The following is a 27,548-nucleotide window of genomic DNA, read 5'->3' as shown; positions in this document are numbered from 1 at the left end:
CCAGGAGTAGGGATGGAGTCAAGGGGTTGGGATGGGGTTGGTCTCAGAGCTGCAGCTGCTGCAGGGATTCCTGGGCTGTGCCACATCATGTTCTGTTGTATTTGTGGGGTGGAAGGAATGATGAATCTGACTACATGTTCTCAGAAGGCTGATTTATTATTTTATGATACTGTATTATATTAAAGAATGCAAAGTAAACTACACTAAAGAATATAAAAGGCTAAAGAGATAATAATGAAGACTTGTGACTCTTTCCAGGGTCCTGACACAGCTTGGCCCCAGTTGGCCAAAAAAGTGAAAACAACTCACAGCAGAATCCAATGAAACAATCAGCTGTGGGTAAACAATCTCCAAACATATTCTACATGTGAGCAAAACACAGGAGAAGAAATGAGATAATATTGTTTTCCTTTTTCTCTGAGGCTTCTCAGCTTCCCAGAAGAAGAATCCTGGGAGAAGGGATTTTTCCAGAAAATATGACTGTGACAATGTTATGTCTGTCAAAGAAGAGCTGCAGCTGGAATATGAGGATCCCCCCTCCAAAAAAAAGGCTGGGAACAGATTATCCAAGGGCATGGGACAGCTCCATCAGCTTTGGGTTGGTTCCTTTGCAGAGTTCAGACATCCACACCCAGATCCTCCCTCCCCTCTCTGTGGCCATGGCACCAAACCATGCGTCCCCTCCCCAAGGCCACGGCACCAAACCCTTGTGTACTCACACGCTGAACACCAGGGCAATGACATAGTCAGGGGACACTGTCAGCTTCCAGTCACACTCCTTCCCTGGGGGATATGGCTCTGGGTACTGTGGGGACAGGATCACCCCAGCCGGGCCCGTCAGGATCCCGCCACACGGAGCTGCAGGAAAACCACCAAGGGTGAGCCTTTTGTGAAAAATGCGTATTTTATGATTGGCTTTTTGCAAATATTCAAATGAATATTATATGTGTTGTGGTAGGAAGTAATGCTGGATTAATTCTCTTAAGTAGTGTGTTTATAAATATAGTTTTAGGTTATAAAAAATGTTAAAATAGAAACTATGCTATGCAGGATACTTTTTTAAAGAAAGGACTCGCAGCGAGATAGCAGCGACAGGACACCTAAATCTTTCAGAGAAAAAGAATTTATTGGTCCATTATCAGAAGAAATGAAATTCTTCCCACCTCAAAGGCGCTGTTAAGATTCAGAGGAAAAAGTTGGCACTGACCAGACAGAATCCTGTGTTTGAATGGAATTTATGCATCATGGATGAGGTGTATGAATATACAACAGGTTATTTTTTAAGGGTTAATCGTTTGTTAACTGTGTCCTTTTTCAGGCTCATGCTGCCCAGAAAAGGTACCTGGACATTGGTAACTCTTTGTCTTTATTGTCTCATATTGTCCTAATTCAATTTGTCCAAATTATTATTAATTAATATTACTAATTATTATATAGAATAGAATTAATATTAATGAATTCTAATTGTAGTACTATTTTTTATAACCATTTTATTACTATTAAGCTTTTAAAATTTTAAAAACAAGTGATTGGCGTTTTTCACAATTTGGAGCACACAGACTTCCAAAGCATCAAACGGAAAGCAGGAATGGAATAAAAAAAGGAGATGTGACAGACAGGGGGGATTGAGATAGCACAGAATCCTTGTGGGGTATTTTGGTGGGACGTGACCCTGAGGTTCATGTAGGACATGAGGTTGTGGTGGCTCTGCCAAACACCCTGAGGTTCATGTAGGACATGAGGTTGTGGTGGCTCTGCCAAACACCACAAAGATCTCTGGATGCCACCAGGACCTTCCCAAAACCCATAAGTGAAGTGCCAAGAGGGGGAGAGAGGAAGAAATTCCACTTTTCTGCTGCATTTATGGAAGTCCCTGTCAAGGCCTGCTCGCCCGTAATGAGGTGAAAACACGTCTGGGCCTAAATGGCTCCGTCGTGTTTACTCCACTTCCCAGCACATTAAATGCCAAGCTGATTGAAAAATCAATTATTGCTTTTTAAAGGCTCAAAGTGCCTGCTCGGTGTTTCTCACCGTGGCAAAACATGACTGATATTTTTCCTGTCAGTTTTTTATTATGCAGGCTCTTTGTGAGGGCTCTGAGGTTTCTCAGATCGGCTCTCACGTATTTGGGGTGAAAGGAAGGGGGTCTGAGAGCAGATAAAGAGTGGGAAATGAACTGGGATGGGACAAAAATGATGGGATAAATCTTGGAAACATTTTCCATAAAGGAATGAGCACATAGGATTGTCCTGTGGGCTTTGATAAAGAAAAATATCAAGAAAAAGATCAGGTAAAACCCAATGGGGCTGGTCTAGAAATGCCATAGGAGAGATTAGAGAGCTTTTTCAAGTCCAAAAATGGAGAAATGTTATCCTTCTGGAAAGCACAGCACAGATATGGAAAATTTGGCTGAAAGTCCCCCCAGAAAATGCTTTGGAAGGACCACCAAGCCTCCCATGTTTGGGATGGGATGAGAGCAAGGAGAGCACAACCTGTGCTGACAGCAGCTACAGAGTGGGAAATGAGCTGGGATGGGACAAAAATGATGGGATAAATCTTGGAAACATTTTCCTTGAAGGAATGAGCACATGGTATTGTCCTGTGGGCTTTGATATAGAAAAATATAGAGAAAAAGATCAGGTAAAACCCAGTGGGGCTGGTCTAGAAATGCCATAGTATGGATTAGAGAGCTTTTTCAAGTCTAAAAATGGAGAAATGTTATCCTTCTGGAAACCACAGCACAGATATGGAAAATTTGGCTGAAAGTCCCCCCAAAAAATGCTTTGGAAGGACCCACCAGCATCTCTTCTGTGCCCACTCACTCCAATTTTAACCCCAAGGGTGCCTTCCCCTCCCATACTGTAACGTCAGGGGAAAACTCTGCAGAAACTGAAATCTAAGGACTCATTTTTGAAAAGCCTGAGGGAGACAAGTGTTCAACACCCTCGGATTCCTTTGAAAATCCCACCCAGAGTCTCCAAAAGATTTGAAGCAGGAGCTGGACCCAGCCAGTGCTGCCTGGGACTGGGAGGGATGCAAACTTCAAATGGCCCAAACCTCCTGGGGCTCTCCCAGCCTGGATTGTTTCACAGTGGTGCCACAAAGAGGGAGAAATGCATCTGAAATGCTAAATACCCCCAATCAGCTCTAAATTTAACACTGAGTTTTCCCAGTTTAGCTCCAACCAAGCTGCCTCTCCCCCAGTTACTGATATTTCACTGATTATTCCTCCAAATCCTTTGTCACTTCATATTAAAATTGGCTGGTAAAAAAAAAAAACCCTATAAACAACTGAAGTATAATTTGAAGTACAATTTGAAGTGCTAGAAAATCAGCTTTTTTAATCACAGCTCTGGAGACCTGAAGGATAATTTTTTTAAAATATTTCCTAATTTTTTAAGATGTGTGGAGTGAAATTTTATAACAGGGTTCAGGATGTGAATCTGTGTCCATGGGTTCAGGACGTGGATCTGTGTCCATGAATTCAGGACACGGATCTGTGTCCGTGGATTCAGGACAGGGATCTGTGTCCATGGGTTTAGAACATGGAACTGTGTACATGGGTTCAGGACATGGATTTGTGTCCATGGGCTCAGAACAGGGATCTGTGTCCATGGATTCAGGTCACAGATCTGTGTCCATGGGTTTAAAACATGGATCTGTGTCCATGTGCCCAGGACGTGGATCTGTGTCCATGGATTCAGGTCACAGATCTGTGTCCATGGGTTTAAAACACGGATCTGTATCCATGGGCTCAAGACAGGGATCTGTGTCCATGGATTTAAAACATGGATTTGTGTCCACAGATTTAGCACAGGGATCTGTGTCCATGTGCCCAGGACATGGATCTGCATCCCTGGGCTCAGATCATGGATCTATGTCCATGGATTCAGATGACAGACCTGTGTCCATGTGCTCAGGTAATGGATCTGTGTCCCTGGGTTCAGGACATGGATCTGTGTCCCTGGGCCCATATCATGGATCTGTATCCATGGATTCAGGACAGGGATCTGTCCATGGATTCAGGTCATGGATATGTGTCCATGTGCCAGGGCACGGCCCTGTGTCCATAGATTTAGGACTGGGCCCTGTGTCCCTGTGCCCAGGTCACAGATCTGTGTCCCTGTGCCCAGAACATGGCCCTGTGTGCATGGATTCAGGACATGGATCTTGTGTCCATGGATTCAGGTCACAGATCTGTGTCTGTGTGCCCAGGTCACAGATCAGTGTCCCTGTGCCAGGACAGGACCCTGTGTCCATGGATTCAGGACAGGGCCCTGTGTCCCTGTGCCCAGGTCACAGATCAGTGTCCCTGTGCCAGGACAGGGCCCTGTGTCCCTGTGCCCAGGTCACAGATCTGTATCCCTGTGCCCAGACCATGGATCTGTGTCCCCATGCCAGGACAGGACTGTGTGTCCACGGGCTCAGATCTGTGTCCCTGTGCCCAGACCACGGCTCTGTGCCCGTACCTGTGCAGGTGGGAGGGTCTGGCTGCCAGAAGAACCTGTTCTGGATCTGCACACAGGTGATCTGGGCCTCCCCTTGCAGGCTGTAGCCAGGGTTGCACTGGAAGGTGATGGAGTCCCCGGCCTCCCTGCTGTCCCCGCTCCGGCTCCCGTTCTGGGGGATTCCTGGGTCGTTGCAGGACGTGGCTGTGGACACTGCAGGGAATTAAAAGCACTCCTGAATATTAATGTTTATTAACACCAGGCCTGCAGCACTGCCTGCCCTCAGGCTCTGTCCTTACCCAGACATCCAGGCCGTGCCTTGTTTCCCCATCCCTCCTCCCTCAGCATCCCACAAAGTTCCCCCACACACAAAAAGTGCTTTTCCCTTTGCACTGAGCATCTGCCACTCCAGCTGGGAAAGGCTCTGGGGACCAGCAAGTTCAAGAGCAGCACCCAGGGAGCAGCTTTGATGTAGAATTGTGCACATGGCTGTTTACTCCATCAGGCCAGACACCCACTGATCCTCCACGGTGCTTTTGGAGAGTTCTGTGCCAAGGCACATGCTGCAAAATCAACTCAGCCACCAGCACTTCACGCTTTCCCCTGAGTGCCAGAGAAATTTAGCCTCAAGATCTGTGAAGCATCAAGCCTGACCTTTCAGAAATGTGTTTGTTTCCTTTCCAGACTTGTTGCTGCCTCTCTTTGAGGTCTGAGATGTCCCCTGAGCTGGGGACAGGCAAAGCTTCGCTGCTGCCTGAGCTCAAGGTCTGCCAACAGCACATGGATTTGCCAGCAGGGAAAATCCTGGAGTAATAGGAGTTTTGTGAGCTTATCCACCTCATTAAAGCTCCCAAGATCCCAAAGTGGACAGGTCTGAGCTCAGGTCTGGCTGCTTAGTCACACCTGCTGAACAAAGGCTTTGAGCAGGAGCAGTCAATAAAGCCCAGCTCCAGATCAGGAGCTTATTTCCTGCTAAGTTGATGAGAGTCTGTTACAGCCAGGCAGTTTAGAGAAAGCTGCTCTTGAAAGAGCCAGAGGAAATCCCTCTCTTTCTGTGCAGCTGGAGATAAGGAAGTTAACAGCCCAGGCTGGTCCTTCCTGGCAGGATAAGACACAAAAATCTGGCAAAAAACACCCAGGATGGCACCGCTGTGCTGCGTAACACAAAGCTCTGCCTCTGTCTGGGTCATCCCAAAGCTCTGAAACCCAGCAGAAATTCTCCCCAAAATGCTGCCTTGTTCCCCCAGCCAAGCAAGACACCCTAGACAGAAAGTTATGGAAAGAAAAAACAGAAAACCCAAACTTGGGAAGATGTTTCAATGTGTCTCAGTCCAGGCAAAGTCACATCATCACTCACCCAACCACTCCCTGTTTTTATCACTCCAAAACAGCTGCACAAACCTGAACGTTCCATAAATATTGGAATGTATCACCCTAAATAATTGAAATTAATATGTTTGCAGGGCTGAGGTTTGGCTGGGGTTTCCCTCTGGGTCTGGTCAGGATTTTGAGGAACCCCTGCCCACCCCACCTGAGAACTGGATGGCAAAGCCCTGCTTGCTGGTGAAGAAGTCGGTGTTGAACTGCAGGATGACGGAGTTGAAGGTGCTGTGGATGTCCCCAGGCAGCCCCGAGCCGCTCATCTCCTTCAGCAGGATCCCGTTCTCCACCGGCCCGTCCCAGATCCGCAGCACGTCGTGGAACTCCTCGGTGTGGAAAACCATGAAATGGAGCCTGAGGGGCAAAAAACACCCGGAATTCAGGCCTGGAGTGTGGTTTGTGCCAAGTTCAGGCAGCCAGGCTCACACAGAATGTGTTGTTTCATCTGGAATTCAGGCCTGGAGTGTGGTTTGTTGTGGTATTTTTTGAGTCTTGAATTTGACTCCATGTTTTTAGAAGGCTAATTGGTTATTTTATATTATTATATTATATAAATTATACTAAATTTTATGTTACATCATTACTAAATTTATATATTATATTATATTATATTATATTATATTATATTATATTATATTATATTATATATATTTACATATGTTTATACATTATATATATATTATATAATTTACATTATATTATTTATAAATTATTATTATTACTACTACTAAATATTATGTCCTAAATATTATATAAATTATACTAAATTACACCAAAGAATAGAGAAAGGAAACAGACAGAAAGCTAAAAGATAAAAATGAATCTCGTGACTCTTTCCAGAGTTCAACACTGCGTGACCATGACTGGTCATTAAGTCAAAACAATTCACATGAAACCAATGAGACAATCACCTGTTGGATAAACAATCTCTAAATTACATTCCAAAGCAGCAAAACACAGGAGAAGCAAATCAGATAATTATTGTTTTCATTTTTCTCTGAGGCTTCTGAGCTTCCCAGGAGAAGGAATCCTGGTGAAGGGATTTTTCAGAAAATTTGATGGAGCTGATCCCTTCCACTCCTGCACTCCAATCCCACCTGGACAGGAGGAATTTCCCTGTCCCTGTTTGTCACTGCCCCATTTTCCCTCTGGCACAACAAAATCAGGCCAAGCATGGGCAACTCAACCCCAGTGTGAAACGGGGACAGAAACCTAGAAACAGAAAAAAAACTTCTGTAAAAAATAAATCCATCAGGTGCTGGGCTGAAATCCCTGCCAGCCCACAGAGGCAAACAGGGAAGCTTTCACTTGGCTGCTTTCCCATTTATCTGGAGCAAACATAAATAAATCAGGGGAGAGCCATAAAAAAAGGGGGAGAAAAAAAAAGAAAAAAGCCCCACTGCAAAATCCTCAGGAACAAAATGATGCCCAGAGAAGCTGGGAGAAACCAAAAGAGCTGAATCATAAATCTCCCAAGCAGAGACCTTGAGCAAAGAGAAATAAAGCCAGGCCTGAGGAAAATCAGGATGGATGGTGCAGAGCTGTTCTCCACGGCTGCCTTGCTGTGATTACGTTTGTTCCCAGCCTTAACTGGGCCCAGTGAGCCAGAACTGCTGGGAAAAACTAAAAACTCATCCCTGGAGACCTTGGGATCAGGGAGAGGCTGCCAGGGGTTGAGCTGGGCTGGGGGGACACCCTGGAACTGCCACCAGCAACTCCGGGGCTGCCTAAACCACCCCCTTTTATCTGAGAAAAAACAAATTCAGGGGGAGAGCACCTGGATGATCCAGGTGATCAGGCTGGAATCTGCTGGGGTATCAGATCTGGAGCTCTCTGGAGCAAATCCAGCTATTCCACAGGCACATCTCAGCTTCTCCCTCCAGGTGTGACACCAGGCACAGCCCCTGCTGCAGCAGACAATGGAGGGGAAAGGAGTTTTATTCCTGAGGGGAAAGGGGTTCTGTTCCTGAAGGGAAAGGAGTTTCATTCCTGAAGGGAAAGGAGTTTTATTCCTGAGGAGAAAGGAATTTTATTCCTGAAGGGAAAGGAATTTTATTCCTGAGGGGAAAGGAGTTTTATTCCTGAAGGGAAAAGAAATTCTATTCCTGAGGGGAAAGGAATTTTATTCCTGAAGGGAAAGGAATTTTATTCCTGAGGGGAAAGGAGTTTTATTCCTGAAGGGAAAAGAGTTCTATACCTGAGAGGAAAGGAGTTCTATTCCTGCACTCTGACAATCCCAATTTCCCAATTACAGGCATGGAAATGCAGTAAAAAACAAACAAAAAAAAAAATCACAAAAAAACCCCCCAAAACAAAACAAACAAAAAGAACCACAAACAAACAAGCAAACAAACAAACCCCAAAAAACAAATAAAAAAACCCACCAAAAAACAAACAAACAAAAAAACAACAACCCAACCCAAACCAACAAACAAAAAAACCCAACAAACCAAAACAAAAAGAAAACCAAACAAAAAAACCCCAAACACCAACACCCAAACCAAACCAAAACCAACAACCAAATTAAAACCGGGAGAGATATTTATATAAATATAAGTGTGAGAGTGGGGAAGTTCTGCCAGCTTAGCAAGGAGCAGAGAGGAGAGCCCAGCTCTACCCTGAGTGTGAACAACCCTTGATCCCTGTGGGTCCCTTCCAGCTCTGGGTATTTTCTCACTGCTGTTTTCAGATGAAACTCTGCAAAGTGGAACCTGTCAATACCCATGAAAATGGGAATTAACAACATCAGTGGAATTTTACAACACTGGGATCAGGGATTGACCACAACTCTGCCATGTCTCTGTGTCCTCTGCTCCCAGCCAGGTAAGGAATTTCCACACATTTTCCGGCACAACCTCCTGCTTTTCCTCCTCCTTCCTCCTCTCCTCCAGCCCAACCAAGGCACTCCAAGCCCCCTCTGCAAGAGCAGCCCTTTCCCTTCCATGGCTCTGAGGTGCAGACTCATTTTTCTCGCTGTCTCACCCCCCTGCCCTTCCCCTCGTGCTGCGCAGCTACAGCTTCATTCCAAAAGCTCTGGTGATTAATTTTCATGTAAGTTATAAATGAGAGCTTTATGCAATTGTATCATGCGTGAAGAGGATTATTTTTCCAATGGATTACCATAAAAATGAAGTTGCTGGGAATGTGCTATCTCCACTCCCCTGAGATCAGCTGTGCTGCTGCTGGAGCTGGGAGATGAAAGGGGCAGGGAGAGGGAGCTCTGATCCCTGGGAAAGGCAGGGTCACCAGGTGTGTGGGGCTCTGACACCTTCCAGAACCTTCTCCTTTCACTGCTGGCCTCTTCCAAGCCTTTGGTTGATCCCAAATCTCTGCTCATGCTTTTAGGGATTACAAGAGCAAAGTTGCTGAAGCAGCCTTTGGATGGGGGGGAAAAAGGGACCTCTCTCCTCTGTCCTATAAAAACCTTTTCCAGGAGAACAAAAATAGATGAGATTTCAAGTGGAAGTTGCCTGTGCAGGGATTCAGCTGCTTTGGCTGTGCTTTTCCTCCTCAGTTCACACCCAAGCCCATCCATTATTGAGCCATTCTGAAGGGCAGCGCTAATGGAGGAATTTCTGCATTAAATAAAAATGAAAACACCAGGCCAAACCTGCCTCCAGCAGAACTCCACGGGCTAAAAGCAGCACAGAGCTCACCCTGAGGGACAGGCTGTGCTGGGATGGGTGCTGAGGCAGCAGGGAGGAGAAAATGGGATGGAGAGGGAAGGAATTCAGGATGGAACAGCAACAGGCTTGGGATGAGCCAGGAATGGCTGAGAAGCACTGGGAACTCTGATGGGAGAGGATTATTATTACTATTATAATTATTATTATTATTAATCATTATCATCATTATTATTGTTGCTGTTGTTATTCAGAACTTTTAAGGTGCATTTCTCCCCCTCAAATCCCACTCAGTCAAAGCTTAGCTTGCCCAAATATTCCAGTTTTTTGTGGGTTTTGGCCAGCCTAGAATCTCTGGGAACAACCAGGACAGCCCTGAAGGGTTTGGCAAACATCACTGAGGGGGTGGTGGGGCAGAAGTGAAGGATCAGGGAGAAGGAATTCCCTGGATTCTGGGACATTCCCTGCGATTTCCTACAAGACCCCCATTCCAGGATTGTGTGGCCACTCAGCACTTTTGGGATGTTCCTCATTAATCTGGTGGAAAAAAGGGTTTGATTCTGGATGCATCCCATTAAGGAGAGGGGTGGGAAGCTGCCCATGAGCACCAAAGCTCATCTGGGATGTTTGAGCTGAGGAACACCATGGGCAGGACCAGGACATGGCTTGGTGTCACCACCCAGGGCTGAAAACAGAGGAGCAGTGATGCCACAGGGGGCTCTGAGCAACCTGGGAAATAAACCCCATAAATCCCCAATCCCATCCTAAACCATTCCCTGATTCTGGAACCAACGCAGTGACTTCTCCCTGCTTGTCCCTCAGCTTCTCCTCCTTTGCTTTATTTAATTTTTGACCTTTGTTTCTGTGAGAAATCTGTGGGGATTTTTTTGAAAAAAACCAGCTCCAAGTGGGAAAGAAGCCAAACCACAGGAGCCCAGCTCACCCAATGGTGCACCCAGGCTCTGCCTCGATGGTCCAGATGCAGTTGAGGTTGTGGTCGTAGGGAGTTGGGTATCCTGGAGAAAGGATCCGTCCCGAGGTCTCTCCTCTGATTGTCCCTCCACACTCAGCTGGAACAAAAATATTTGTGGGGTTAGGGAGGAGATTTGTGGTTTTTTGTGGCTCTTGCGTGGCAACAATCTTACCTTGCAACAGAGATTATTCCTGGCTTTTTCCAGGGATTCTAAAAGCTTACAAAGATGAAGGGAATTGTTGAATTCAGCTGAGTTATCAGAGTTATTCTGCATTTCTGAACACCTGGCAAAGCTTCCCTGCACCTTTCTGAATCTCCAGGGAGCAAAAGCAGAGCCTGTCAGGATCCTGATTCCCTGCTCCACACGTGGGGGTGAAGGAGCTCTGCTCCTCTGCTTGGATTCATCAGAAAATGAAGGATAAGAAGGCAAAGAACTTGTAAATGTCGCTGTAAATGAACTGCAAAGAATGTGAGGATTTGGAGTAATTTCCATAACATATCCATTCAAATTCTGCAATTTTCATTTCTTTCCGTTTTCTTTCATTTCTTTTTCATTTCCACACGCTCAGACACGGCCTCATATCCAACACACGAAGAGCAAACAGGCTGAAGGTTAAGAAAACGCACAAATGACGGAGATTTATCTTTTTACATCAATAAATGAGGCTGAAATCCCAGCCAAGGACTGGCCCTGCCTCCTGGGAGAGGGAACACGGAGTGCCAGGGGCTGAGCACATCCCTGGGTGTGGAGATCTCCCAGGGGACTCAGTGTCCAACAACTCCCCCATGTCCTGGGCACGGCAGGACAGGAATTAGCAATCAGCCCCATTCATTTAACACACAGAACCCCAAACCGGAATTTGGAAGAGCTGCAGGTGAAAAGGGAACTCTGCAAAGGGAATTGAAATGTCTGGGGACGGGATCAGGTGTCAGGCAGCTCTGAAATAAACCTGGCTCTGAGCTGTCACACAGGACACACGTTGGTGTCACTATCAGGAGGTGACACTCACTTCAACATGTCCAGAGTGAAAGGACAGGGCTGGAACAGCACAAGGAAGAAAAAATCCCTTGACAAATGTGTGTTTAGGGCAGAGGGTTTCATGCTAAAGCTGCTTCAGGTGCTCTCTGTCTTATACAGGAGCCTCACCACGTTAATTAGTGCAGATGGGCAATTAACAGCAGACTTAATGTCCATGGATCAGCAAAGGGTGGTCAGGGTGGGGAATCCAATTTCCTGGAGGTGCAGGAGGTGTCTCCATCTTGAGATGCCTCGCAGAGGAGCCTCACCTCAACTTAATTAGTGCAGATGCAATTAATAGGAGAGTTAATGTCACATGGATGAGCAAAGCAGGGACAGAAGGAGGCCAGGGAGTGGGATCCAAGGAAATCACTTCCAGGAAGTTTTTCCATCTCAAGGACCCTCACCACAGACAACTTAATTAGTGCAGATGCAATTAACAGCAGAGTTAATGTCAATGGATCAGCAAAGCGTGGTCAGGGCATGGAATCCACAAGGAAATAATTTCCTGGAGGTGCAGGAGGAGCAGGAGGTGTCTCCACCTCAAGATGCCTCACAGAGGATCCTCACCACAACTTAATTAGCGTAGATGGGAGTAATTAATAGCAGAGTTAATGTCAATGGATCAGCAAAGCTAGGACAAAAAAATGGTCAGGGTAGGACCATTTTTTGTAGGATAGGGTGTGGGACCCAGGGTGTTCAGGGTGTGTGATCCAAATCTCGGTCTGGAGAGTGCTGGAGGAGCTGGAGGTGTCTCCATCTTGAGGACCTCACCACACACAACTCAATTAGTGCAGATGCAATTAACAGCAGAGTTAATGTCAGCTGATCGGCAAAGCAGGGACCAAGGATGTTCAGGGTGTGGGATCCCAGGAAATCTCTCCTGGAGAAGGAGGAAGGAGAAGGAGAAGGAGAAGGAGAAGGAGAAGGAGAAGGAGAAGGAGAAGGAGAAGGAGAAGGAGAAGGAGAAGGAGAAGGAGAAGGAGAAGGAGAAGGAGAAAAAGAAGGAGAAGGAGGAGAATAAGGAGAAGGAGGAGAATAAGGAGAAGGAGGAGAACGTGAATAAGGAGGAGAATGAGGAGAAGGAGAAGAAGGTGTCTCACCCACACAGGTCGGCAGGGGCTGGTCCCAGGCTCTCCTCTCCCCAGTCAGGCACACCAGCACCCTGGTGCCTCTCAGGGTGTAGCCAGGGTCACAGCTGAAGGACACTGAGCTGCCAGCAAAGTGTCCCTCGTCGTGCACCTTGTACCCAAACTGGGGCACACCGGGGTCCTCGCACTTGATGAGCTCAAAACCTGCACAGGGAGCAAGGGCAGCTGTTGGCACTGGGGATTTCACAACCAGGAGGGTTTCACTCAAAGCCATGGTGGGGTTTTCTTCTTACAATGATTTGTTGGGGACCAAAGGGGCTGTGTTGGAAATCAGAGGGGTTTTAATTAATGTTGGAGTTTTGATCTGAATTTCGGGATTGCTACAGGCTCGACAGGAAAGGTTTGATCAGATCCCAGGGAATAGGGACAGGAGAAGAGGAAACAGCCTTGAGCTGCGCCAGGGGAGGTCGGGTTGGATATCAGGAGGAATTTCTGCATGGAAAGGGTTGGAAGGGGCTGTGCCCATCCCTGGAGGTGTCCAAGGAATGGCTGGAGGTGGCACTCAGTGACAAGCTGGGGATCAGGCACAGCTTGGACTGGGAGGGCTTGGAGGGCTTTCCCACCCTCAGTAATCCTGGGATTCTGTGCTCTCCCACACTCCAACTCCACTTTGGGTACAAGATCACCCCCGAAAGGACTCTTTGCTCATGTGCAACACAAAACCACAAAAAAACACCTTGACCTGTGGGATTGGAACTCACTGGAGAACTGCAGCTCGAAGCCCTTGCTGGTGTTGGCAGTGTCGGTGATGAACTCCAGCCACATGGAGCTGGAGGTGCTGTTGATGCTGGTGCCCAGCAGCTCCGAGCGGCTGAAGGTGCCCAGCAGCCGGGCAGAGCTGTTGGTGCCATCGTAGACCTGGGGGGGAACAAGAAATCCAGCCTGGAAAAGCCATTCCTGGGATCAAACCATCACTGCCCAGAGGGGCTCTGGCTGCTCCTGCATCTCTGGAAGTGTCCAAGGCCAGGTTGGACAGGGCTTGGAACAACCTGGGACAGAGGAAGGTGTCCCTGCCCATGGATGATCCTTAAGGTCCCTTCCCACCCAAACCATTCCAGGATTTCCTTAAGGTCCCTTCCCACCCAAACCATTCCAGGATTTCCTTAAGGTCCCTTCCCACCCCAAACCATTCCAGGATTTCTCTGCAGTTTCACTGAGCTCTAGAACAGAGAAATGATGAGGAATTCATCCCACCTAGTCCCTGATCTGCTCACAGCAACACCCTGGGTTTGTCCTTTGGGTTTTTTTTTTTTTTGGGAAGAGCCAGCAGCTCCTGATAAATGCCCTGATTTGGGGTCAGCTCAAATCAAGGAATTTGCTCCTGGCACTGAGCTGATCCTGGGTATTGGAGGGAAAAGGGAAGGAAAGAACCAACCCCACTCTGAATTCCAGCTTCAGGCTGGAAAAGCAACTCCAACCCTCCAGGATTTGTCCCACAGGTGATCCAGGAGTGGTTCCTGGATCCACAAGTGCAAACAGGGACAAATCCTTCAGGCAATGTGAGCTGAGATCCAGGATATCAAACTAAAAGTCTGATTTGATGGAACTCCACAGTGCTGCCCACCTGAGGAGCAGCATTTCCACCCTGGAGGATCTGCACTCTCCTCCTCAGCCCTGACTTACTCTGCACACTGGGCTGCATCTCCCCAGTTCTCTTTCCCAAGGATCAGCTGCTAAAAATTCACATTTTTCCCCCAGACTGACTCAGAGATGAGCCTTGATTTAAGAAAAACACAAATGGGGTTTTTTTTCTTCCTTTTGTGAGGACCAAGAGCAGCTCCTCACCAGTGGAGATCGATAGGAACTTTCCTCAGATGAGCAGCTGATGACAAACCTGCTGAGAAAATGTAATTCCTCTGACAAGGAGTACATTCCTTGCATTAACAGGAAATCTTTCTCCCTTTCCAGTCATTTGTGAGCTGGAAACGTGGATTACGCCTCTCCTGGAGTGTGACACTTCAATGAGGACAGAGGATTCCTGGGAAGATGGCTCAGCACATCCTTGCAATATTAATGCCTCCTTCAAAACCATTCCTTTGGTTAATAAAAAAAAAACCTCAGCCTGGATTTGTCTCCTTCTCCACAGAGTCCTGGAGCTTGAATAATCTCAGAAGAGTCTGGAGTTCTGCATTTCAATCAGCCCCTTTTTTTGGGACCAGCCTTGATTCTTCAAAGCACTGAAATAATGCTCAAACCCTCACTATTCTGATGAATGAGGAGTTTTTCCTGGGCAATTCCACAGGTGGGAGCCGAAGTTTAGCTGGTCTGGGGGAAATCTGGGCTTCCAAACTGCCATGGGAATCACTGGGATGACACAGAGGTTGTTCCCACCAAATCCCACCAAAATTTTAGAGTCTTTTTGATGGATGAGGAATTTTTTTCTGTGCAAACCCACAGGTGAGAGCTGAGGTTTAGCTGGTCTGGGAGAAATTTGGGCTTCCAAACTGCCATGGAATCACTCCATGGCATTGGGATGACACAGGTCACTCCTACCTAATCCCATGAGAATTTTAGAGCCTTTCTGGTGGATGAGGAGTTTTTCCTGTGCAATTCCACAGGTGAGAGCTGAAGATTAGCTGGTCTGGGAGAAATCTACCATGGCAATCATTCCATGGCACTGGGATGATACAGAGGTCACTCCCACCTAATCCCATGAGAATTTTAGAGCCTTTCTGGTGAATGAGGAGTTTTCCCTGTGCATTCCACAGGTGGGTGCTGAAGTTTAGCTGGTCTGGGGGAAATTTGGGCTTCCAAACTGCCATGGGAATCATTGGGATGACACAGAGGTTGTTCCCACCAAATCCCACCAAAATTTCAGAGCCTTTCTGGTGGATGAGGAGTTTTTCCTGTGCAATTCCACAGGTGAGAGCTGAAGATTAGCTGGTCTGGGAGAAATCTACCATGGCAATCATTCCATGGCACTGGGATGACACAGAGGTCACTCCCACCTAATCCCATGAGAATTTTAGAGCCTTTCTGGTGAATGAGGAGTTTTCCCTGTGCATTCCACAGGTGGGTGCTGAAGTTTAGCTGGTCTGGGGGAAATTTGGGCTTCCAAACTGCCATGGGAATCATTGGGATGACACAGAGGTTGTTCCCACCAAATCCCACCAAAATTTCAGAGCCTTTCTGGTGGATGAGGAGTTTTCCCTGTGCAATTCCACAGGTGAGAGCTGAAGATTAGCTGGTCTGGCAGAAATCTGCCATGGCAATCATTCCATGGCACTGGGATGACACAGAGGTCACTCCCACCTAATCCCATCAAAATTTTAGAGCCTTTCTGGTGAATGAGGAGTTTTCCCTGTGCATTCCACAGGTGGGTGCTGAAGTTTAGCTGGTCTGGGGGAAATCTGGCATTCCAAACGGCCATGGGAATCCCTCCATGGCACTGGGATGACACGGTGATCACTCCCACCTAATCCCATGAGAATTTTAGAGCATTTAGAGACATCGCTCTCCACTGCCCGAGCCGGAATTACCTTGAGGACATCTCCTGCCTCCAGCTCGAACGTCCTGGCTTTCAGCTGGATGCCCTTGCCAGGCTGGCTCTGGATGGAGTAGATGCACTCGTGGTTGTTGTTGTAGTTCAGGGGGTAGTTGGGGGACAGCAGCACGCCCTGGGTGCCCGTCACCGAGGAGCCACACTCAGCTGCAGCGAGACACAAAGGCACATTTCAGTGACCCCACGCGTCTGCTGGCCACAGCACACATGCAGGAGGCGCCTCTGAAGGCCACAGCTGCTCAGCCCCTCCTGCAGCAGCAAGGAGAGGGCTTCTCCCTGTTGGTATTTACTACAACCTGTAGTTATTTACCACAATCTCTTGTTACTCTCTACAACCTGCTGGTATTCACTACAACCTCTTGGTACTCACTATGACCTCTTGTTATTCACTACAACCTGCTGGTATTCACTACAACCTCTTGGTACTCACTACAACTTCTTGCTACTCACTGCAACCCGTTGTTATTCACTACAATCTCTTGTTATTCACTGCAACCTGTTGTGGTTCACTACAACCTGCAGACTGTCCCCTTTCCCATCAAATTTTCCTAGCCAGGCTTCTCTCCTCTTTCAGAATCTGTGTAAATGTAAATCTGGGGGGAATTCGGGGAGGAATCTGTGTAAATTTAAATCTCTGTGAATCTCTGTGAAATGTGTGTGGATCTGTGGGAAATCTGTGGGAATTTGGGGGGATCTGTGGGGGATATTTGTAAATATAAATCTATGTCAATCTCTGTGAGATCTGCGGGGAATTTGTGGGGAATCTGTAGGAGTTTGGGTGAATCTGTGTAAATGTAAATCTGTGTGAAGCACTGTGAAATCTGTGTGGATCTGTGAGAATTTGGGGGAATCTGTGGGGGATTTGTGGGAAATCTGTGCAAATATAAATCTGTGTGAATCTCTGTGAAATGTGAGTGGATCTGTGGGAAATCTGGGGGAATTTGGGTGAATCTGTAGGGGATCTGTGTAAATGTGTGTGAATCTCTGTGAAATTTATGTGGATCTGTGGGAAATCTGTGGGAAATATGGGGGGGGATCTGTGAGTAATCTGTGCAAATATAAATCTTTGTGAGTCTGTGTGACATCTGCGTGGATCTGCAGAAAATCTGTGGGAAATGGATGTAGATCTGTAGGAATCCGTATAAATTTGTGTGGATCTGCTCAGAACAACCCCACGCTGAGGATTTTCTGTTCCTCCTGCCGAGCTCCCACACGAGCCAGCCGTGACTCACTGTTTTCCCAGCCTGTTTACCCTGCAGGATTTTCTGCTGTCAAACACTGGCTGCCTGCTCCTCTGGGGCTCTGCACGCAGGCCTGGGGATGGGCACTCCAAAAGTCCCCCTGAGAGCAGTTTTTGGGATCAATCTAATGTCCCTGAGTCCTCCTAGCTCCTGGAGCTGAGGGAACCATCCCAGGGCAGGTGCTGGAGCTGAAGGAACCATCCCAGGTGAGGGAACCACCCCAGAGCAGCTTCTGGAGCTGAGGGAACCATCCCAGGTGAGGGAAGCATCCCAGGACAGCTCCTGGATGAGGATGGAACCATCCCAGGGAAGCTCCTGGAGATAAGGGAACCATCCCAGGTGAGGGAACCATCCCAGAACAACTCCTGGACCTGAGGGAATCATCCCAGAGCAGCTGCTGGAGCTGGAGGAACCATCCCAGGTGAGGGAACCATCCCAGGACAGCTCCTGGAGCTGAGGAAACCATCCCAGGTGAGGGAACCATCCCAGGGAAGCTCGTGGAGATGAAGGAATCATCCCAGAGCAGCTGCTGGAGCTGGAGGAACCATCCCAGGTGAGGGGACCATGCCAGGGCAGCTCCTGGCTCTGCTGCTCCTCCAGGGAAGGGTTAAGCAGCAGATGCACCCAGAGGAGGCTCTCTGGAGGACACTCTGTGTCCTCTGCTCTTGCCAGGGATGAAAAGCTGGATTTTGGCACAGATTCCCCAGGGACAATGCTGGGGACATCTCAGGGAGGTGTCCTGGCCACAGGGCTTGGACAAAGGAACAAAAACCACTCTGAGCCCTCCCCAGACCATCTCTAGGACAGGAGCTGAATGCAGAGTGTCTGGAGAAGCAATTAAACCTCCTGTGATCTTAATGAGTCAGTCTCCCTTTTCCATCCCTATCCAGGCAGATCTGAGCAGCACTGGGGACATTGTGACAGAGCTGTCACCCTGCCACAGAGCTCTGGGCCATCAGCCCTGAGTTTGCCCTGCTCTGATCAAGCCAAGCTGTTAATTCTGAGCCAGGAACAGCAGCCAGGGTTGTCCACTCAGTGCTGCTGTCTGAGGCTCCAGTTCAAAGCTCTGGAAATGATTTTTTAGTTTGATTTTCATTCCCCTGATGAGCTTTATCTGCAGCCTGATTGTTATTCCTGCCTGTCCCAGCAGGATGAGGCCCCAGAGCTGGAAATTCAGCAGCACAGCTGGCTCTGCTGGGCAGCTTTGCCCTGAAATTCTCCCTCAAGGGTCACCCAGAGCTCAGGACAATCTCCTGAGCAGGTCTGGCCACCAGTGAGAGCCCTGCCCTGGCTGATCTGGAGGAATCCTCAGGCTCTGGGTGAGCAGAGCTGGGAACGATTTTCTACTGAAATTCTACAACAAGAAATAAGAGTGACGTCTTTTTGCCAGGGCCTGGAGCATCTCCCCATCCCTGCTGTGGATTGGTCCCATCCTGGGGGGGTGTCACCCATCCCAGGGGTGCTTCTATCCACTCTGGGGGATGTCACTCATCCAGGGGATGTCACCCATCCACCTTGGGGGACATCACCAATCCCAGGAGTGCTCGCATCTACTCTGGGGGATGTCACCCCTCCATCCCAGGGAATGCTACCCATCCCAGTTCCCACCCATCCCAGGGATGCTCCCAACCATCCTAGGGGATGTCACACCATCCATCCCAGGGATGTCACCTCTCCATCCCAGGGATGTCACCTCTCCATCCCAGGGCTGCTCCCATCCATCCCAGAGATGTCACTCATCTCAGGAATGTCACCCATCCATCCCCAGGGGACGTCACTCATCCTAGGGGTGCTCCCATCCATTTTGGAGGATGCCACCCATCCCAGGGGTGTCTGCATCGATCCCAGGGGATATTACCCCCCCATCCCAGGAATATCACCCATCCCAGGAATGTCTCCCATCCATCCCAGGGCATGTCACCCATCCCAAGGGATGTCACCCCTCCATCCCAGAGGTGCTCCCATCCATCCTGGGGGATGTCACCCATCCCAAGGGATGTCACCCCTCCATCCCAGAGGTGCTCCCATCCATCCCAGGGCATGTCACCAATCCATCCCAGGAATGTCACCCATCCTAGGGGTGCTCCCAACCATCCTGGGGAATGTCACCCATCCAGGAGATGTTGCCCCTCCATCCCAGGAGGTATCACCCATCCCAGGGACATCACCCACCCCAGGGCCGCTCCCGTCCATCCCTGCCCACCTCAGGAGTGCAGCACAGCGGGGCCAGCCAAGCAAAATGAAAGCACATGACCACCTACCAACACACCTTGGCAGAGGCGCACTCCACACTCGCCGTCGCCCGCCCAGGCAGGTGATGCGCGCCGCGCCCTCCAGCCGGTACCCGGGGAAGCACGAGAAGCTCAGCACGTCCCCCACCCCGAACTGCAGCCCCTTCCTGATGCTGTAGGCCGGCACCTCGGGCTCGTCACACGGCTCCAGGTCGTATTCTGGAGGGGAAAAACGGGGGTTGTGGGATGGGAGGTGGGTTCTGTCCTCCACGGAGAGGAGATGAGGGTCCAAGGGAGCTCTGAGCCTTGATACAGCTGCAGTGAACCCATGAGGATGGAATCCCGTTTGGGCCACGAAAACCCACCTGGATTTCACCCCAACCTACAGCTCAAGGATTCTGTTCTTCCTGTAAATGACATGAGGATCCAAGGGAGCTCTGAGCCTTGATCCAGCTGCATTTTGCAGGGAGGATGGAAAAATGAGGATGGAATCCTGTTTGGACCATGAAAATCCATCCAGATGCCACCCCAACCTAAAACTCAGGGGTTCTGTCCTCCATGGAGAGGACACAAAGATCCAAGGGAGGTTTGACCCAGCTGCAGTGACTCCATGACAATTCTAAGCTATGAAAATCCACCTGGATTTCATTCCAACCTACAACTCAGGGGTCTGTACTCTCTAGAGAAGACACAACGATTCAAGGGAGCTCTGAGCATTGATCCAGCTGCATTTTCCAGGGAGGATGGAAAAATGAGGATGGAATCCTGTTTGGGCCATGAAAACCCACCTGGATTTCACCCCAACCTACAGCTCAGGGGGTCTGCCCTCCACAGAGAGAACACAAGGATCCAAAGCAGCCTTGACCCAGCTGCAGTGAATCCATGAGTATTCTAAGCTATGAAAATCCACCTGGATTTCACTCCAGCCTAAAACTCAGGGTTCTGTCCCCTCCTGGAGAGGACAAAAGGGTCTGAGGGAGCTTTGATCCAGCTGCAGTGAATCCATGAGGATTCCATGAAAACCCCCTGGATTTCACTCCAACCTGCAACTTGGGTCCTGTCCTCCCTGGAGAGGCCATGAGGATCTAAAGGAGCTCTGAGCCTTGATCCAGCTGCAGTGAATCCATGAGGATTTCAAGCCATGAAAACCCACCTGGATTTCACCCCCAGCCTACAGCTCAGGATTCTGTCCTCCCTCTAAATGCCACAAGGATCCAAGGGATCTCTGAGCTTTGATCCAGTTTCAGTGAACCCATGAGGATTCCAATTTCCCCCTCCACCTACATCTCCCTCCCAGCACCTGGATCCCAACCACCTCCAAAGGCAACAAGTCCCAGTCCCTGTCACAGTGACAGGGATGGGGATTTGTCACTGTCCCTGTGCTGCAGTCCAGAGAGGATGGATTGATCCGGGTGGGATTTCTGCTGCCTCTCCTTTTCTAATCCTTGAAATGGATGATCCTGCTCAGGGAATGCAGGAGGACACCGAGGCTGCTGCTCCAAGAAAGGTCACGTAGGATTCTGGCCAACAGCCAAACTCAAATCTCTGACCCCAAAGCAGCCTGAAGGAAAATTCTTTTGAGGGTGTTTTTGGCAAAATCTCCAAGTCCAAAGCCTGTATGTTAACATATATATATGTAAAGGCAGCTAAAAATAGAACTGACTCCTGGTTTTGCTTTTCAAGACAGGAAAGAAACCTTGAAATACACTGAAAATGAGAGTTATAATTAGAGGCGAGCTTTTGAAAGGCAAAAAGCCATTTTCCCCTCATCAAAATGGGAGTTAATTGGAAATTTTCTGACTGGTTTCCACATGCAAATCCCTGACTTCAGAGGCCAGGAACAAAGGCACTGGGAACCAGGTTTCAGCTGCATCTATGGCAACAGCTCTGCCCGTCAGGGAGGGTGCCAGACCAAGCTCCACAGGAAAAATGGGAATTTCTCTCCTTCCCTGGGTGCTGGAGTGGCAGCTCAGGACTGGGAAGGACACGGGGACAGAGGGAAGAACAGCAATAAAGCTCCTGCCCTTCACTGGTTGTGGTAGGGAATTGCTTCTGGGGCACTCAGGTAGCAAAGATTGACATTCCCTGGAATGGCAGCACTTGGGAGTCATTTGGAGGACTCCAGCCCAGAAGACACAATCAAACACCTCCTGCCCTTCAAGCAGAGGCTGCCCCAGTGCCATGGGCTGCCCTGCAGTGCCACATGTCCCTTTTTTCGGTCCCTCTCCAAGTCCTCACGCTCCTCCTGACAGACAGCCGCTGAAAAATCAGGATTTCCTTTGAAAAATCTGCATTTTGGATCAGCACACCCACTCAAAGCCACCATCACCATGAGGGTTGAGCAAGCACAGCTCAGCAAGGGATTGCTGGGACTTCTCTGGGCAGGGATTGTTTCCCTCAGCCTCCTCCTGAGTCCTGGAGTCAGGAAAATCTGGATCAGAGCCCTGCTGGGTGCAGCAGGAGGGGGCTCTCATCTGGTACCATGGAAAAGGAAAAAGGGAGGAAGGAGGGGAAACGGGAAAAGGAGGGAAAGGGGGAAAAGCAGGAAAAGGGGAAGGGAGGAAAAGGAAAGGGGAGAAAAGGAAGGAGGAAAAGGAAAAGGAGGAAAGGAAAGGGAGGAAAAGGAAAGGAATTAAAGGGGAAAGGAGGAAAGGAAAGGTAGGAAAAGGAAAGGGAGAAAAGAAGAGAGGAAAAGGAAAGGGAGGAAAGGGGAAGGGAGGAAAGGAAAGGGAGGAAAAGGGGAAGGAGGAAAAGGGGAAGGAGGAAAAAGAGAAGGGAGGAAAAGGAAAGGAAGGAAAAGAGGAAGGAGGAAAGGTAAAAGAAGGAAAAGGAAAGGGAGAAAAAGGAAAGAGAGAAAAGGAAAGGGAGGAAAAGAGGAAGGAGAGAAAGGAAAGGGAGGAAAGGAAAGGCAGGAAAAGGAAAGGGAGGAAAGGAGGAGAAGGGAGGAGGGAGGGAAAGAAGATAAGGAAAAGAAGGAAGGCACAGAGGGAAGGGAAGCACAGAGGGAAGGCTCGGGCAGCTGCTGTCACCTGAGAAGGTGATGTTGAAGCCCTCGTAGGACATGGAGAAGTCGGAGATGAGGCGGATCTGGGCCGAGAAGTTGCCGAAGAGCCCCGCGCTGAGCGGCGCCGGCAGCCGCGAGCCCGTCAGCTGCTGCAGGGGCTGGGCAAAGCTGGAGTTCTCCGTGATCAGCAGGTAATCGTGCCCGTTCTCCAGGTGGAACGTGTGGAAGGTGAAGAACACGCCTGCAGAGAGAGGGGAAACCGCAGGTGGAGTCATGCCAGTGCCCAACCCCAGCTCCCCACTGAGGGCAGGGCGAAAATCACACTGAAATTGTGGATTTGGGTCTGGTGGAAGTGAAATCAATAAAAACCCTAAATCTGGGGTGTGGGAGCAGGGCCAGGCTCTGGAAATGTTGGATTCTTGTGCCCTTGTCAGGGTGACACAAACTTGCTCCAGGGACAGAGCAGCAGCTGAGGGAGCAGCCCAGGGGAGCCTTTTATTCTAAAAGTGACTTTCAAATGGAGAGCAGCGAGGCTGGAGCTGGGAGGGCTCAAAAATGAGCGTGTTCCAGAAGGAATTCCTGCCTGGAAAACCAGGACTGAATCCCAGCCTCAAGGTCAGGGAGGCTCTCCCAGAAGTGTGTCAGAGGTGCAGCTGCAAGGACCTTCCCATGATGGGCTGAACCAGAGACTCATGGAACGATTTGGGTGGGAAATGACCTTAAAAATGGTTTTATTCCGTCCTCCTACGTGGGGGCCTAGCTAAACCCAAATAAGGGAATGTGGGCAGGGCTAAATCCCAAAAAAGGAGATGTAGGCAGGGCTAAACCCATATAAGGGAATGTGGGCATGGCTATCACCCAAATAAGGCAATGTGGGAGGGGCTAAACCCAAATAAGGACATGTGGGCAGGGCTAAAACCCAAACAAGGAAATGTGGGCAGAACTAAAATACCAAAAAGGGAATGTGGGTGGGGCTAAACCCAAATAAGGGAATGTGGGATGGGCTAAAACCCAAATAAGGAAATGTGGGAGGGGCAAAACACAAATAAGGGAGTGTGGATGGGGCTTAACCCAAATAAGGAAATGTAGGAGGGGCTAAACACAAATAAGGAAATGCAGGAGGGGCTCAACCTAAATAAGGACATGTGGGAGGGGCTAAACACAAATAAGGAAATGTGGGCAGGGCTAAACCCAAAAAAGGGAATGTGGGAGGGGCGAAACCCAAATAAGGACATGTGGGCAGGGCTAAAACCCAAACAAGGAAATGTGGGCAGAACTAAAATACCAAAAAGGGAATGTGGGTGGGGCTAAACCCAAATAAGGGAATGTGGGATGGGCTAAAACCCAAATAAGGAAATGTGGGAGGGGCAAAACACAAATAAGGGAGTGTGGATGGGGCTTAACCCAAATAAGGAAATGTAGGAGGGGCTAAACACAAATAAGGAAATGCAGGAGGGGCTCAACCTAAATAAGGACATGTGGGAGGGGCTAAACACAAATAAGGAAATGTGGGCAGGGCTAAACCCAAAAAAGGGAATGTGGGAGGGGCGAAACCCAAATAAGGACATGTGGGCAGGGCTAAAACCCAAACAAGGAAATGTGGGCAGAACTAAAATACCAAAAAGGGAATGTGGGTGGGGCTAAACCCAAATAAGGGAATGTGGGATGGGCTAAAACCCAAATAAGGACATGTGGGCAGGGCTAAAACCAAATAAGGGAATGTGGGCAGGGCTAAACCCAAATAAGGGAGTGTGGGTGGGACTTAACCCAAATAAGGAAATGTGGGCAGGGCCAAAACCCAAATAAGGGAATGTGGGTGGGGCTTAACCCAAATAAGGAAATGCGGGAGGGGCTAAACACAAATAAGGAAATGTGGGAAGGGCTTAACCCAAATAAGGACATGTGGGAGGTACTAAACCCAAATAAGGAAATGAGGGCAGGACTAAAACCCAAATAAGGGAAGGTGGGCAGGGCTTAAACCCAAATAAGAGAATGTGGGAGGGGCTAAACCCAAATAAGGAAATGCAGGAGGGGCTCAACCTAAATAAGGACATGTGGGAGGGGCTAAACCCAAATAAGGAAATATAGGCAGGACTAACACCCAAATAAGGGTATGTGGGATGGGCTAACCCCAAATAAGGGGATGTGGGTGGGGCTAAAACCCAAAGAAGGAAATGCGGGAGGGGCTCAACCTAAATAAGGAAATGTGGGAGGTGCTAAACCCAAATAAGGAAATGAGGGCAGGACTAAAACCCAAATAAGGGAAGGTGGGCAGGGCTAAACCCAAATAAGGGAATGTGGGAGGGGCTAAACCAAAATAAGGACATGTGGGCAGGGCCAAAATCCAAATAAGGGAATGTGGGCAGGGCTAAACCCAAATAAGAGAATGTGGGTGGGGCTAAACCCAAATAAGGAAATGTGGGAAGGGCTTAACCCAAATAAGGGCATGTGGGAGGGGCTAAACCCAAATAAGGAAATGTAGGCAGGACTAAAACCCAAATAAGGGTATGTGGGAATGGGCTAACCGCAAATAAGGGAATGTGGGTGGGGTTAAAACCCAAATAAAGGAATGTGGGTGGGACTAAAACCCAAATAAGGAAATGTGGGAGGGCTGTCCCATGGGAGGGGACACCTTCCCCTAAACCCTACTTTTATTCACCTTTTCTTGCTCAAAATAAACCCTACAGCAGCTCCAGCCATGGAAATGCCAGCCAAACACAGCAAAACTATTTTGCCTCTTCCTCCCAAATTAAATTTGAACGATTTGAAACATTTGGGGAGAAGGCTGTGACCTTGCTGCATTTGTAAATGAGCCAGAGAGGAGTAATGGATTACTTAAAGTCCCCTTCACACCTCCAGACACACAATGGGAAGCACTTCAGGCTCCTGCAGGAGCCTCCAGCGAGGTGATTTTTCATGCTGGAATTCAAACACCATTAGAAACACTCATTCTCTGGAAAATAATTCCAGCTTGGAAATAAAATAATACAAAAAAAAAATCAACAAAAAACAGCAGTGAGAGCAGGAGCCAGGCAGGATGTGAGCTCGAACTCTGTCAGAGCATTGTCACACCGACTTAACAAGGCAGGGAGATGCCAAGCAATAAAAAGCCTTTTTGCATTTAGATGGATTTTTCCATGCCGATCTCCCAGCTCAGGGCAGGCTCCCGAGCCTCTGCTCGTGTGGGATTGGGATTGATCCTGCTCAGAACCCTCCAGGAAACCCCAGGATGGAATTTGGGAGAGATCCCTGCTTGGTTTGACCAGGTTATTTCATTTAACCCAACAATTCCCAAATAATTATAATTATAAAATAATAATTAACCCAATAACCCAAATAATTCCCAAGAATTCCCTGGCTCTGCATGCCGCCATTCCCAAAACACAGCATCCCAAAGAAACAGCAGGAACCCTGCAAAATAAAGCCCAGAGGAAGATTCTCCTCCTTGCTGCCCATTCCCTATTAATTTCTGGAGATCAGGGAAAGCTCTGGAGATCCAATATCCAACCCCACAGCATCAAATTCCAGCTGAATATTCCATTTATTTATCTCTGACCCTCTCCAAGTTTTTCTTGGAGCTTTGCTGCTCACATGGAGCTCTTCCCTTCCAAGAAGTGAAGGTCAGAGAGGCTGGAAACCAACAAGGAGCTTTTCCCATGGGATTGGGAGTGAAGGAATTGTGGGATCATCCCACAATTTATCCCTCACTGCCCTTTATTGTCCCAAAAGGATTTTTATATCCAAAGCTTAGGACTGACCTTGATAATTCATTCTTTATATCCATTCTGTGGAGAACATGTTTTTAGTCCGCAAAATTCCACAAAAGCAGGAAACTTCCAAGAGTTTCCAAATTGTTTTGTTATTTCTACCAGAAGCACAAAATAGAAATAGATCTGACCTGAAAACTGGGATGTGGGGAATGCAAAATGAATTTATTCTCCTCTGACAGCAAATTTAAACCCTCAGTTTTAGCAAACCCAGCTTAAGGAACAGAAATAACATCACCCCTCTGGAATCAGCTCAAGAATAATTCAGTTATCCTGGAGAACATGCCCAAATTCCAAGTTTTTTAAAGTAAAAACTCCAAGCAGAGGGCACAAGGCTCCTCCAGCACTGAAGGGTCGTGGAACTGTAGCAAAAAGGGCTAATTATAAACTCATTTTTAAGGATTTGTGACCAATTAAACCTTTACTCTGCTTTGCAATTTACTGTGGCACAAAACATCTCTGCTAACACGAGGTTGGGCTTTTTTTTTTCTCCCCCCATTCTCTGCCGAAGAAACAGCAAAACAAATTAAAGAAGAAAAGAAATCACTTTGAAGCAGAGAGATTAAAAATAATGGTCTCTCTTTAGGCATTTAAATACCTTTAAAATGAAACTGCTTTTAAACTCCACTTGCACAGCTTGAGAGTCCATAAAGTGTCACAAGAAAATAATTGTTGGAGCAGTTGGGGCAATTCCAGGACTCGTGTGGTGGCCATGTGGGAGATATTCCCAAAAAACCTTGGAGAGGAGGAGCTGAGCACCTCCAGAAATCCCTCAGGAGGGGCAGATCCCTCTCTGGGACAGGGAATGGTGTCAGGATCTCTGCATCCACATCCTGACTTTCAGGATGGGGCCACAAAGGTCTGGAACAGGAGATAACACAAAGCTCTGCTTGATAAGAATTTTCCCTTTAAAAGGATGAAGAGGTGACATCAAAACCCTCTGGATTTTGTCCAGGGACAATGGAATCATCATTTCTGAGAGGAACTCGTGGATCCCACAGGGAAAAGTTTCTCTCCCACTGCCTCAGTCCTCTCCTCACCTTTGCCATGGGATGTTTCTATGGTCCACGTGCAGTTCAAGTTGTTGGGATAAAAATCAGGGAAGCCTGGGGAGAGGATGGTGCCACTGGAGCCACGGATGTAGCCCCCACAGAGAGCTAAAACCACAAAAAAATGGAGAGAAAGAGTTCAATAATCCAGAATATTTCAC

General features: G+C 48.3%; 1 protein-coding gene across 1 annotated transcript in view; it reads right to left on the bottom strand.

Annotated features, from left to right (window-relative positions):
* The window catches only part of CSMD2 (CUB and Sushi multiple domains 2), a 236,605-nt gene that overhangs the window by 59,211 nt on the left and 149,846 nt on the right, over positions 1–27,548 (bottom strand). Inside the window, exons 19-28 of the mRNA XM_058819623.1 lie at positions 27,379–27,495; positions 22,597–22,812; positions 19,598–19,786; positions 16,073–16,242; positions 13,295–13,451; positions 12,546–12,737; positions 10,395–10,521; positions 5,980–6,182; positions 4,470–4,661; positions 720–858 (exon numbers count right to left, since the gene is read on the bottom strand). Of these exons, the coding sequence (XP_058675606.1) occupies positions 720–858; positions 4,470–4,661; positions 5,980–6,182; positions 10,395–10,521; positions 12,546–12,737; positions 13,295–13,451; positions 16,073–16,242; positions 19,598–19,786; positions 22,597–22,812; positions 27,379–27,495 (1,702 nt within the window). The remainder of the gene's footprint in view (positions 1–719; positions 859–4,469; positions 4,662–5,979; positions 6,183–10,394; positions 10,522–12,545; positions 12,738–13,294; positions 13,452–16,072; positions 16,243–19,597; positions 19,787–22,596; positions 22,813–27,378; positions 27,496–27,548) is intronic.

This window comes from Ammospiza caudacuta, chromosome 25 (genome assembly GCF_027887145.1).
Source record: "Ammospiza caudacuta isolate bAmmCau1 chromosome 25, bAmmCau1.pri, whole genome shotgun sequence".
Lineage (NCBI taxonomy): Eukaryota > Metazoa > Chordata > Aves > Passeriformes > Passerellidae > Ammospiza > Ammospiza caudacuta.
The sequence above is the reverse complement of the archived record's forward strand: the minus strand, read 5'-3'. Positions and strand labels throughout refer to the sequence as shown.